The sequence below is a fragment of the Muscardinus avellanarius genome (genome assembly GCF_963383645.1).
Source record: "Muscardinus avellanarius genome assembly, chromosome: 13".
In the NCBI taxonomy this organism is placed as follows: Eukaryota; Metazoa; Chordata; class Mammalia; order Rodentia; family Gliridae; genus Muscardinus; species Muscardinus avellanarius.
In genome coordinates this window covers 33,786,964-33,800,234 of record NC_137799.1, presented here as the reverse complement: position 1 = coordinate 33,800,234, position 13,271 = coordinate 33,786,964, and the positions used below count along the sequence as shown (strand labels likewise).

Below are 13,271 nucleotides of genomic sequence, written 5' to 3'. Positions count from 1 at the left end.
AAAAATCATGAATAACTGTCAGGAGCAGATACACAAAACATGCATCATTGCTTTGGGCAGAGAATAAAAAGTGTTGTGGAAAAATTCCTTTTATCTGGGTACTTTCATAATAGCCTCAAATCTCCATTTCATTGCTTTTATTAAGAAAAAACAAAATTAACCTATTTTCTAATACAAGAAAATTTTCAGTTCAAAGCAGGACAGGAATGTTCTAATAACATATTTAACAGTAATGTGCTGCTGTCCAGCTACTCCATTCTTACGGGTTATGAGAATATAGTATTGCTTTAATGTTTTATGTTTGGGTTCCATGCACTAAGCGGAGGGAACCCAGAGAGGCAGATTGGTGATCTATTAACCCAAAGTTGCCCATGACTGCGTAGTACAGGAAGCAAAGATAAATACTATCAAAGGGAGGAAGTCAGAAGTCAGTACCTATGCCACATGTCACACAAAGGCATAGCAAAGCGAGCAAACAAGCACAAGCAAACAAGGTTATACCCTGGGAGGAATAGGCACAGGTAGGGAACTTCCATGCAGGATGGACAATAACTGTTCATGGCATGAGAGCGGTCTTTTAGGTGAAGACATTATGCAATGGCTGGCAACTAGAATTCTCTTTGGTATACCTCTGTGCACAAGGGGCCCCAACCTGGATGTTTGGGCTTCACAACTGTTTATACCTAGGACATATTACTTGTTTATCAGTAGAATGATGATTAGTATGGTTTGACTGTGCTTAGATCACTAGTTTGCATTGTTTGTACACAGCCTGCTTATTTGGGGTGTAGCTGATCTTTTTATGCACATACCTAAGGGACTTCTTCCCCTATGGCTCTTACACCATGCAACCTATTTCTGTTTCAGCCTGAAAAGGTTTAGACGGTGGTGCAGTCTTGCTACATGGTCTGAGAAATGGCTGTAGGAAACAACACTCAAAGAAGTTATTCCATCATCCCGTGTTTCATATTTGTTGAGGTATGTGTTTGTTTTAGACCTTATGAATAAGTTGTAATAGGAGTAGCAGATTTTAGGCTGAGAACTTTATTTTACAATGCTATTTAATCTTATGATTGTTACTTAAATTTTGACAGCACAAATATTGATAAAGAGTAAATTATGCAAATGTTTCTTAAATAGAAAGCAATAAAGTAAGTAGATTTATGCTGAGAGCTTGGATTATTTTTTATAGGGACTTAATCTTAAAATTGATAGTCAAATTTTTATAGCACAAGTATTGGTAAAGGATTAGCAAATTATGCAAAATGTTTCTTAAGTAGAAAGCAATGAAATAATATTTTTAAACATCATCTTTGGGGGTAAAGAGTAGTTTTTATTTTTTTTTTCAGTTGTGTTTGGAATGTATCAACTATGAAAGAGAAGGTAAAAAAATCAGTATTCTTTTTCAAGAACTCAATAACCCAGGCATTTTTACTGATGTTGTTAATTCACAGTGTTTTGCTTTGGAGCCCAAACAATGAAAACTGATCTTAGAATCAGCCATTTCCATTGGGAATTTTTCTTTTGTTAGGTATAGGGAGCTCGTGTAATGTGTGATTTCTTTGGGGTCACAAATTACTGAGTTGCTCCAACTGTGTGCCAGGAAACAGTTTCTCCAGCATCCTTTGGCTAATCTTCCTACACCCTTCCCTGCAGTACTTCCCTCTCTCTAATATTTGCTACAGAGGAAACAAATACATGATTCTTAATAAAAAAAAGCTATTCTCCCAGTTATATCAGAATAAGATGTTGATTTGTCAAAGATATTATTGCTTTTGCCTTCTCAAGGAGATTGTTTTTAGTTCTAAAGACATGTTTAAAATATGGCAGTGTGCTGAAAAGTGAGTGCCCAGCCTTCTTGCCTGGATAACTGTCTGGATGGTCTCCACATGCTGAGGGTCAGCCGTGTGTGCCCCACATTATGGCTTAGTGTGGGAAGAACACGCATGGTCATCTATTTTATTATCTGTTTTACTGTTTTTATTATCTGTGAAGACAGATACTTGGGATAAACCACTACTTACATTAACAAAAAGAGACTTATGGTATGATATATATATGTATATATAGTTTATGAATATATATAGAGAGATTATGAATCGTTTCAACAAATAGTTTTTATTTGAGGTGATTGGCTCTTGTATCTGTCTATACAGTCAGACAATTTTGAGCATCTGCTTTGGGCCATATATGGGCATTTGGATGATTCTTGAATTGCACCTTATGGATATTGCTTGGCAGTTTAATATTACTTGATTTATTATCTGTTGATATTAATGAACCAGTATGTTTGCATTGCAGAGTCAGAAAAAGATAGGTTGGAACAGAAATGTTCATTTAATTCAAGATACATATAGACCTAGTGGTGATTTAAATTTCTGAAAGGATAAATGAACTCACCTCTCGACAAGACACATATCTTCCTTACAGTCAGCTTTTAGCTTGCTGCAGACTGCCAGAGATATTCTATTCAAACAATAACTGCACATTATGTCTATTGTGCACTCAAGTTATTATTGTTCTTGTCGAAATCAGGATGAAGGAAAAGGAGGCCCTTTCCTTGCTGCTCATGCAGAAAGGGCAGAAGGTATCATACTACCTTTTAGAGTGTTTTCTCTCTCTCTTGTCATAAGGGAGCTAACATGTTAAAGTAATCTGGGAGAAATTGGGAAATAAGTCGTCTGTCATCATCTGTATCCTCCTAGCAGCACTTTTATTTTAAGTTTTCTCAAAAATCAAACAGGAACCAAGCCTCAAAGTAAGAGATTTAATTTATTGCTGGCAGCTACAGTCTCTGAAGGTTTTCAGCTCTCTAATGCATGAATGATGAGCTTGGCTGGTGGAGCAGCAACTGGAGAGATAAATTAGGCTCTCTGTGGCTCACCTTGGCACAAACATAAATATGCGTCCAAAAGTCCAGGAGAAGAGAGGTAGTTTATTCTTTTTGGTTGTTGTTGTATTGTAATTCTTGTTTTGTATGGAAGTTTGAGATATATCATGACTTCTCTCAGAAAAAAAAAAGGCAGGAGAAAAAAGAGGAAGTGGAGTAGAATACAGTAAAAGGAGAGGGTAGAGAGGCAAATCTTAATGTGGCTCTCACGATTCTCGTACATTTAATTCATCAAACACTTACTCTTTACCTGCATTAATCCAGGCACTGTTACAGAACGGTGGCAGAAAATTTGACCCAAAACCATCTGGTTAAAATATTATTTAGATCAAAGACTATTTTTTTTCACTGTTGGTTTGCAATAGTGAAAGATTTCAAATACAGAAAATAATAAAACAGACATCCTCCCACTTACTATCAAAACCAAAGCTTAAAAAATGTACCATATTGGTTTCAAACAGTTTTCTAAGGAAAACAAAATGTTGCAGATATGGCTGAAGTCCTAGAGTTCTGGACCCAGAAGTTACCACATATGGAAAGTTAGAAGCTTCCTTCCCCTACGTGATCCCCATGGATTTTTTTTAACCTATGTATATGTTCACAAGTAATATTTTAGTAATGTTTTCCTATAAATGATAAACATACACAACCTTTTTGCAACCTGCCCTTTCTTTCAACATTATATGTCTGAGATTTATTCAGATTGGCAGTTTATGCATTATAGTTGTGACATTTTATTCTAGTGAGTGACTGTACTCTACTGAAAGACTATTTGATTTGTTTGCTTAAATCTTTACTTTTGCACAAGCCTTTTTCCAGAAAAATATTCTTATTTCTATCTCTGTGTATCTGTATATAAGTGTTCCCTTGGATTGACACTTAGCAGTAGAAGTGATAGGGAATAAGTTTATTTTTCAGTTTGTTGCTACAGTCCAGGAACAACAGTGATATGTGTGTGTAAGTTTTATGAAGAAACCTTTAGAAACCCTGTTCTTATTTTGATGAATGTATCTGCATAGTTCCTAGAGTTTTTCAGACAGTTGCATCCTCTACAAGAAAGAGCAGATTTATTTCTTCTTTTCTGGTTGTTATGTCTTTAATTGGTTTTTCTTATCTAATTACTTTTGTTAGAACTTCTTGTGTAATACTGGTTAGAGGTGATAGAGGGAATATTTTCATCTTGTTACTAATTTTAAAGAGAATAATTTAGTTATTTCTCTGTGAAAACATGACTTTTTGTTCCTTACCTTCTAGTTTATGTTGCTTAATTTTTTTTTAGTCCCATTTCCCTTCTTTGCTAGGTAATAACTATAAATTACAGCTGGGCATGGTGGCACACGCTTGTAATCCCCGCTCTTGGGAGGCAGAGACAGGAGGATGGCGAAGGTTCGAAGCCAAGTGTGCTGGTTTAAAAGACCCTGTTTCCAAATAAAATATAAAATAGGTCTGGGAGTATAGCCCAGAGGTAGAAAGGTTCCATCCCCAGTACCATAAAAAACCTATAAATTACATTTATATTACTTTTATATTACTCTTATACTTTAAATACATACTTTGGTTAACAAGAATTGAGATAGCTCTGTCATTCCCCTGAACATTAAGTGACTATTCTTAGGTCTCTTTGAGCTCTTGTGTATCATTCTTGATTTTTATATTTTTCTTAAAGTTTTGACTGTTGTTTTCAGTCATAGCTTTAAATTTGCTCCCATATTAATCAGTTTTTTATTGCTGTTATTTCTTTTATTCCTTTATCCTTTTACTTTTAAACTTATACTGACCCTCAGAACTTTCACAGTATTATTCAGTTTTCTATCCTCTATTATTGCCAGTGAACATTTTCTCTGATTATTGTTCTCAATAGGTGAACCACTTCTTTCTACTTCAATTTTTTTCTAACAATATCTCGTTTTGCATCCTGAATTTTAAAAAAGTGCCAATAACTTCAGATCATAGAAAAAAAGCCTGAAAGAATAAAAAATATATATTTTATATAATTGAAGACACACAAGCATATGAAAAAAATGCTATAAAAATGGGCTGATGTAAAAAATAGAACTTCTGAAAATTAAACAATAGCAACAGTAAGATGGGTGAACAAACAGGGAATTCAGGAAGACGAGTAGGAAGAATGAGAAGATCCAAGATATATCAAGTAGATGTCACAGTAAAAAGAAGAGAGGGAATATCCAAAGAGGCGATGGCTAACAGTTTTGCAGAATTTGTGACAAACATGACTTTTCCTACTCAGAATGCACTCAAAGCAAGTCATTGTTAGTGTAAGTTCTTACTTGGAAACTGCAAGGCATCAAGTTGTAATCCCAGTACTTGGGAGGCTAAGACAGGAGGATCACAAGCCTTAGGAATTTGTGAGGCGCTCTGCAACTTAGACCCTGTTTTAAAATAAAAATAAAAAATAGAACTGAGAGTGTAGCTCAGAAGCAGAATGCCCCTAGGTTCAATCTTCGGTACTGAAAAAAAAAATATTAAAATTCGGAACTGCTAAATTTCCAAGATTGTCTATGACAGTATTTCTGGCCAACGTTTGTAGTTCTTTGCTTCTCTGATTATACTAAAACAGGAAAAAAAAAATAGCAAATACTGAACTAGATAAAAGCTAGAGGAGTCAGAGGGAGTGGGAAAAAGAGAAAACTGAACATGTGTAAATATGCACATGAAGATATCTACTCTTTCTTCCTAATTTTTGCTCTTTAAAAATAAAGAATAAAAAAATAAAAAATAAAAAAATAAAGAATAAAAAAACTGAGAGTGCAGCTTGGAGATAGAAATGTCCCTAGGTTCAATCCACCATAGTACTGAAAAAAATGCTCAATTTCAAAGATTGACTATGACAGTATTTCTGACCTAGACTATTAATTTGTGGTCAGAATAAAAATAAATCAAAGTAGGTAGAAAATAAAAATCATTATCAATACATCAAGTAGTATGTTTCTTTCTTTATTACTCCCCCTTTTCCCACCATCTGCCTTCCTTGCCTCCCTTTCTTTCTCACTCCATTTCTGATTCTCTCTCTTCCTCTTTCCCTTTGTTTTTCTGTCATTTCAGCAATATCTCTCATACTTAAGGATCTACAAAAAGAAGAGTTCTCTGAGGGGAAACAAACAGTGACTGAGGACACTGAAAGCCACACCGGGGCCTGTGGGAGGTCTCCCACACCCTGCACACCAATGCCTGACGGATTTTCCAAAATACTCAGTGCTAGATGTCCCTTTGGACAGATTTTCTCAGATACCAGGAGATTCCTCTCAAGACAATTTTACTCTCTCCTCTGTAAAATCATGAATGACTCACACAGTCAAAATCTCTTTCAAATATATCTGTGCTCTAAGCAAGACTCTAAATAGAGCTTTGCTTCCTCAGCAAACAATATGAAATGCCAGGGGTTTGGACATAATGAATGCAATCGTGGCTCGATGCGTATAGCTATGGCGGCTTTATCCTTTTGACAGCTGCTTGTACTCCCAATTTTTATTGGTGGCTTTTGACAATTCATTTTTCTCCACTGCAATGCACTTGGTGACTGTAACAAAACACAAGCTTGAAAGAGATAATATAAAGCTCGGCAAGAGCTTAATGGTTCATTTTTTTTTGTTTTTTTTTTTTTTTGAAGATTTAAAGAAGTTTATTAGAAAGATAGAAATACAGAAAATAGAATACAGCTCCATACCAGACTGGCATGGAGGGGTGACTCGAAATGAATACACCCGAGCTTAATGGTTCTGAGTGTGTTTCTCTAGGACCGGAAGTTAAGGAATTCCATGTCATCACTTTTGACATTGGGTGCCATTTCAATGCTTCTCTTCTTTCATGTGCCTTAGGTTTTGAGAGAAGAAGGTTTCTTGGCCTTGCTTTCCTCTTTTTGCTTGCAGGTACTTAGATTTAGTAACATTGGCTGCCTTGTTTTTGAAGCCCAGATTGTGGCTCTCTTAGATTTGTATATTTAAGTCACACTGAGAACTTTGTCTCCTTTAATTTTTTTTTAAATCTCTGCTGGTTCTTCCTAAGGAGAACGCATCAAAATCTCATCCTCAGATCTAATGGACTTAAAAGAGAAAATAGGGTAGTGTCGAGAGCTCTGGGTCGGAGTCCTGGCTCTGCCACTTGCTGCAGTGTAAATCTGAGGATGCGCTTTGATCTTGGTTGCTTCATCTGTGAAACAGAAAGAAATTCAGCTTCATCCTGGGCACTTGTGAGGAATGAATGAGGTAATGAACCTGATCATTCTTGCCAGGTCATACGAAGTACTTAATAACTGTGAACAAAAAATTTAAAACATGTGAACAGGAGTTAAAAATAATAGCTCCTAAGCTGGGCGTGGTGTTGCGCGTTTGTAATCCCAGCATCAGGAGGCTGAGACAGGAGGATCGTGGTTCATGGGCAGCCTCAGCTACTTAGCGAGGCCCTTTGCAACTCAGTGAGACCCTGTTTCAAAAAATAAAAATACTAAAAATAGGGCTGGGGTGTAGCTTGGAGGTGTAGTGCCCCTGGTTCCATCTCCAGTACCACAATAAAATAAAATAAAATAAAATAATTAAAAAATAAAAATAATAGCTCCTACATAGCAAAGATGGAAAATTAACCGGCTATGTAAGTGTGAGGATGCACACACACACACACACACACACACACACACACACACACATACACACACTTATTCTCACTCTAGAATACCAAAACTTACATTTAGAGAGGGTCTGGGCAGTTAATCCCCAGATATGTGACATTTCTGGGCTTGAATATTTTTAGAATGTATACTGAGGTGTTACTGGATAAGGTTTCAAAACAAGCATCAAATACTAATGATATAGTACTCTTGTGTGCATTTTTTAATTTAAGCATCATTTTTTATCAGTGTTTATAGTACTAGACGATACTAATATCTATGTAACAATTTTTATAGTATCAAAATACCAGTGTTAATTTGAAAAATAAGATATGAACCTTGACTAATGCTTTTACAAAGGAGAGAAAATCCCTCTGTTCTTCAACATTGTGTCTTTCTAAGTTGAATGTTTTAAAACATAGTGGTGTGTGCTTTCAGGAGGCTGAGACAGGAGGATCGTGGTTCAAGGACAGCCTCAGCTACTACTTAGTGAGGCCCTTTGGAACTCAGTGAGAACCTGTTTCAAAATAAAGAATAAAAAAAATAGGGCTGGGGGTGTAGCTTTGAGATAGAATGCCCTTGGGTTCCGAGTACTGCAAAACAAACAAACAAGCAAACAAACAAACAAGGTCTTGGTTGAAATAAATTATTAAGAGGGAAAGAGAAGTTAGAGGTAATAAAATGTATCATAGCCGGGCTTGGTTGCTCATGTCTGTAATCCCAGTACTTGAGAGGCTGAGACAAGAGGATCAGAGGTTTGAGGACAGCCTCAGCAACTGAGGCTCTAAGCAACTTAGTGAGGTCTTGTTTCAAAATAAAAATAAAGTGTGGTTGAGTTGTAACTCAGAGATAGAAGGAAATCAAAGAAGACCTTAGAAGAAAAGAACTTTTATACTCTTAGAAAGGCAGAATAAATATCACCAAAATGGCCATTCTTCCAAAAGTGATCTATAGATTCAATACAATACCAATTAAGTTACCAAGGTCATTCCTCACAAACATAGAAAAATAAGTCCTCATTTGGAACAACAAAAAACCAGAATAGCCAAAGAAGTTCTCAGCAATAAGAATCATGCAGGAGGCATTACAATATCTGACTTCAAACTATACTACAAAGTATAGTAATAAAAACAGTAATAAAAACAGCCATAGTAATAAAAACAGCATGGTATTGGGTCAAAACAGACACATAAACCAATGGAACAGAATAGAAGACTCAGAAACAAATCCACACACTTACAGCCAGTTAATTTTTGACAAAGGGGCCAAAAATATACACTGGAAAAAAATAGCCTCTGGTGTTGGCAAAATTGGTTAACCATATGCAGAAAAATGGAAATAAGCTGGGCGTGGTGGCACATGCTTGTAATCCCCGTGCTTGGGAGGCAGAGACAGGAGGATCACGCAGGTTTGAAGCCAGCTGTGTTGGCTCAAGAGAACCTGTTTCCAAAAATAAAATAGGTCTGGGAGTATAGCCCGGAGGTAGAAGGGCTTACAGAAACCCCAGTACCAACAACAACCAAAAAAAAAAAAAAAAAAAAAAATGGAAATAAGCCCCACTTTTCTATCCTGTATAAAAGTCAATTCAAAATGGATCAGAGACTTGGAAATAAGGCCAGAGGCCCTGCAGCTCCTTAAAGAGGGCATAGGTCCAACACTTCAGAACACAGGCCCAGGTAAAACATTCTCAACAAGATCCCAAAGGCACAAGAAATTAAAGGAGGATAAATATGGGTGATTGCATTAAACTGAAGAGCTTCTGTACAACTAAAGAAACTATCAAGAACCTCAACAGAGAGCCAACAGAATTGGAGAAAAAATTTGCCAACTAATCCTCTGATATAGGACTCATATCTAGAATATACAGAGAACTCAAGAAACTCAGTACTAAGAAAATAAATAACCCAATTGAAAAACGGGCAAGTGAACTAAATAGACACTTCATAAAAAATTCAAATGGCCAATAAATGTATGAAAAATATTCAACATCATTAGCAGTCAGAGAAATGTAAATCAAAACTACCCTGAGATTTTATGTAACTCCAATTATAATAGCAATTCTAATTAAAAACACAAACAACACTGGGTGTGGTGGCGCACGCTTGTAATCCCAGCATTTGGGAGGCTGAGATAGGAGGATCGTGGTTCGTGGACAACCTCAGCTACTGAGTGAGGCTGTTTGCAACTCAGTGAGACCTTGTTTCAAAATAAAGAATAAAATATAGGGCTAGGGGTGTAGCTTGGAGATAGAATGCCCCTGGGTTCCATCCCCAGTACTGCAAAAAAAAAAAAAAAAAAAAACCCAACAACAACATATGCTGACAAGAGTGTAGAGAAGTGGGAACTCTAGTATATTGTTGGTGGGATTGCAAATTAGTGTAAACCACTTTGAAAAACTGGAGGATCCTCAGAAGAATAGGAATGAACCTACCGTTTGATCCAGCAATTCAACTTCTTCTAGGAATCTCCCTAAAAGAATGGAAACCAAACTACCAAACCAATGCATGCATATCTGTTTATAGCTGCACAATTTACTATAGCTAAACTATGGAACCAGCCACGATGTCCATCAACAGATGAATGGATTACAAAACTGGGATATATACAAAGTGAAATTTTACTCAGTAATAAAGAACAAAATTGCATAATTTATAGGGAAATGGATGGAACTGGAGAACATTATGCTAAGTGAGATTAGTTAGTTACAAAAAGTAAAAAACCGGATGCGCTTTCCCTAATATGCAGGAGCTAGGGAGAAAATGTGTCATAGGAGGAACTCTAGATGAAGAAGGAAAAACCTTAAAAGAGCAAATAAGGTGACCTAACTGAGGGTGATGGGAGGGGGAAGAGGGAAACTCCCTAATATACATAATATACGTTCACAAATATATCAAAGTCAATTACTAAGCCAAACATAAGAAGGAGGGAGTGGGGAATAAATGGGTGGGAATTGGGGAAGGGCTAAATGAGTGATATGTTGGTGGCAGGGCTCTGTTCATCATAGTCTCTCAGAGGCCATGCTGGAGTCTCCATCCTACCCATTTCTATGGTCACTTTAGTAAACGGAAGAAAACATGATGGTTCATAGCACAGGCTTTTAAAGATTCATATTTAACCAGTATAGGCCACTTCCACTTAGATTTCATTACCCAAAGCCACAAATATGTGGCTATGTCCTGCTTCAGAGGGAGTAGGGAATTGCATCCTAAAGGGACTGAGATTCTTTATAACCTAGGTGATTACAACACTCTCTTCATTATTTCTTTTCCTATTAAAAATGAAGTTCCCAATTATGCCAATAATAAAAGTTTCTACTCAGCCGTGTTCTGATTAGTAGAAATATTAAGTGGCACTGATAGAGTTACCATGTCACTGCTGAGTTCAAGCAGATACCACATAATAGAAAGCTGAAGAGAAGATTCAAGTGCTCCATGAGTGGCTGGAGCCCATTAACATTCCATATGACTCTGAGCACCTGTTCCAATGTGACAGTCTGAGCGAGGACCATGTATACTCAGGTGGCATCTCCCAGATTCTACCCTAGAATTCTTCCTCAATCTGCTGTCTACTTTATGTTGTTATGTTCCTTGTTAGTTCCCCTAAGAATTAGCATTAACACTCATAGGAATAACCTTTAACTAAGAAAGGAGGAGTAATGATGGATAAATAATCCAGCTTCCTCACTCCTCAGCGGGCCAGTTCTGAAAGGAGCTGGTATAGACTCTTGGGATGTCCCCATCAACATGGAATGCTTGATAACCCACTCATGAATATACCTTTTGGGCTCTCCTCCTTCTCCAGCCCTACTGTGCTTCCTGGGATCACTCACAATTTCATCTACATCATTGTCTCGAAATCCACTCTGGAGAGAATCCAATCCAAGGCAGAGATTATATTCGAAGTAGAAAATCTTCATTCCAACAGAAGAAGGTGATAAGGTCTAAAGAATGGAGGGCTAAGAAAAAACATTTGAAAGAAGTGATTAAGGTAATTTTATTAAATCTGAGAGCTGTATGGTCCAGAATGCTTTAGCACTTAATTAAAACTGAATCAAATTAGGTAATTTTATTTTTCACATCCTGTCCTATCATTCTATGGAAATAGTCTTCTTCCTGTGAAATCAAATGTGTTCAACATCCTTCCCAAACAATGTATTCTAGTCATTTAATAGTAAATCTTGCAATTGTCCTTAAGATAATCTTCAGAAATATTAATTATGTGTATACTGCATGGAACTTAAATAATTTTTTTTCCCTGCAGGTCTGGGGATGGAACCCAAGGGCATTCGACCTCTGAGCTACACACCCACCCCCTGCCCTATTTATTATTCTTTATTTTAAAACCGGGTCTCGTTGAGTTGCAGAGGGCCTCACTAAGTAGCTGAGGTTGTCCACGAACCGCGATCCTCAGGTCTCAGCCTCCCGAAAGCTGGGATTACAAGTGCGCGCCACCATGCCCGACTTTAAATAATTTAGAAATGAATTGATTTTCTTTTGCTAGGATACAAAAAAATGCTTAAAACCCCATTTTAAGGACTAATTTTCCCTCTAACTCCATGTTATCTGATCTAGTGTTTTAGTCTATTTGTGCTGCTATAACAGAATACCTGAGACTGGGTAGAATGCCCCTGGGTTCAATACTCAATTTCGCAAAACAACAATAAAATCCCTATCTCTTAATGCTAGCCCATTGGCCATTAAGTTTCAACAAATGAATTTTGGAGGGAATATATTCAAACTACAGCATCTAAAAAAATTTTGACTATTTTTGAAACATAAGTTTCTCTTGGTGGACATCTCTTCAAACTTATCTATATAATATCTGAACACTAATAACTTTGATGCTACAGTATTGGTGTGCTTTATTTTCAGCTAAGGAAGACAGAATGATAATTTGGAAAAGTTTGTATTTGGAAAAGGCTCTGACAAAATAGCCACACAATCTATGAGCATCTCTGAGTTTCAGAGTTCTCGTCTCTAAAGGATAGTCATAATTATACCAGCTTTATGAGGTTGTTGTGAGCATTAAATAAAAATAGAATTTTTAAGATGCCTAGGACATGGCCTGCTCATTGTCTGCTTGATAATCATTAGGTCACAAGACTCTAGATAGAAGCCCAGCTATGAAATATCTTCATTTTATCAGCTCAGAGATGCTCTGGAGTGTGTGTGTGTGTGTGTGTGTGTGTGTGTGTGTGTGTGTGTATTGGGGGATTTAACCCAGGAATATTCTACCCCTGAGCTACACCTCAGCCCCATTTTATTTTATTTTTCTACTGCTAAGTTTCAGAGTGCCTCACTAAGTTACTAAGGCTGGCCACAAATCTGTGATCCTCCTGTCTCAGCCTTCCAAGCATTAGGATCACAGGTGTGCACCACTACACCGCACAGGGCTTTGAGATTTCTTATCAGACTGCCTTATTCAAATTTCTCTATTCTGTCATTTTTACTCAGTAACTCATGTTGGGCTGAGGGCAAGTTATGTACAGGATTCCTGTTGTCAGTGTCTGCAGCCTGTGAACATTTGACTGATTTTGGCATGGCCACCAGCTCAAGTGAAAACGGCTGACTTGTCAACCTAATGACATACACAGGATCTAACTGTTTAATTTGTTTGCTTTCTACAGAAATTAGTCTATTTTGACAGAACTGCATGAAAACACAAATAGTTTTGACATTCTTCAAACACAAGATGCAAAATAACCAATTATTCTGGCCCAACCAGTGTCAAGGTTTATGTGCCTTCTCTTGCCACTAAAAC

The 13,271-nt window shown here is 36.9% G+C and overlaps 1 protein-coding gene across 1 annotated transcript in view; it reads left to right on the top strand.

Moving 5' to 3' along the window:
* Window positions 1-915: 915 nt before the first annotated feature.
* The window catches only part of PLPPR1 (phospholipid phosphatase related 1), a gene marked incomplete at both ends in the record, with an annotated part of 111,970 nt that continues 99,614 nt past the window's right edge, over window positions 916-13,271 (top strand). Inside the window, one exon of the mRNA XM_080709641.1 lies at window positions 916-978. Within this exon, the coding sequence (XP_080565767.1) occupies window positions 916-978 (63 nt within the window). The remainder of the gene's footprint in view (window positions 979-13,271) is intronic.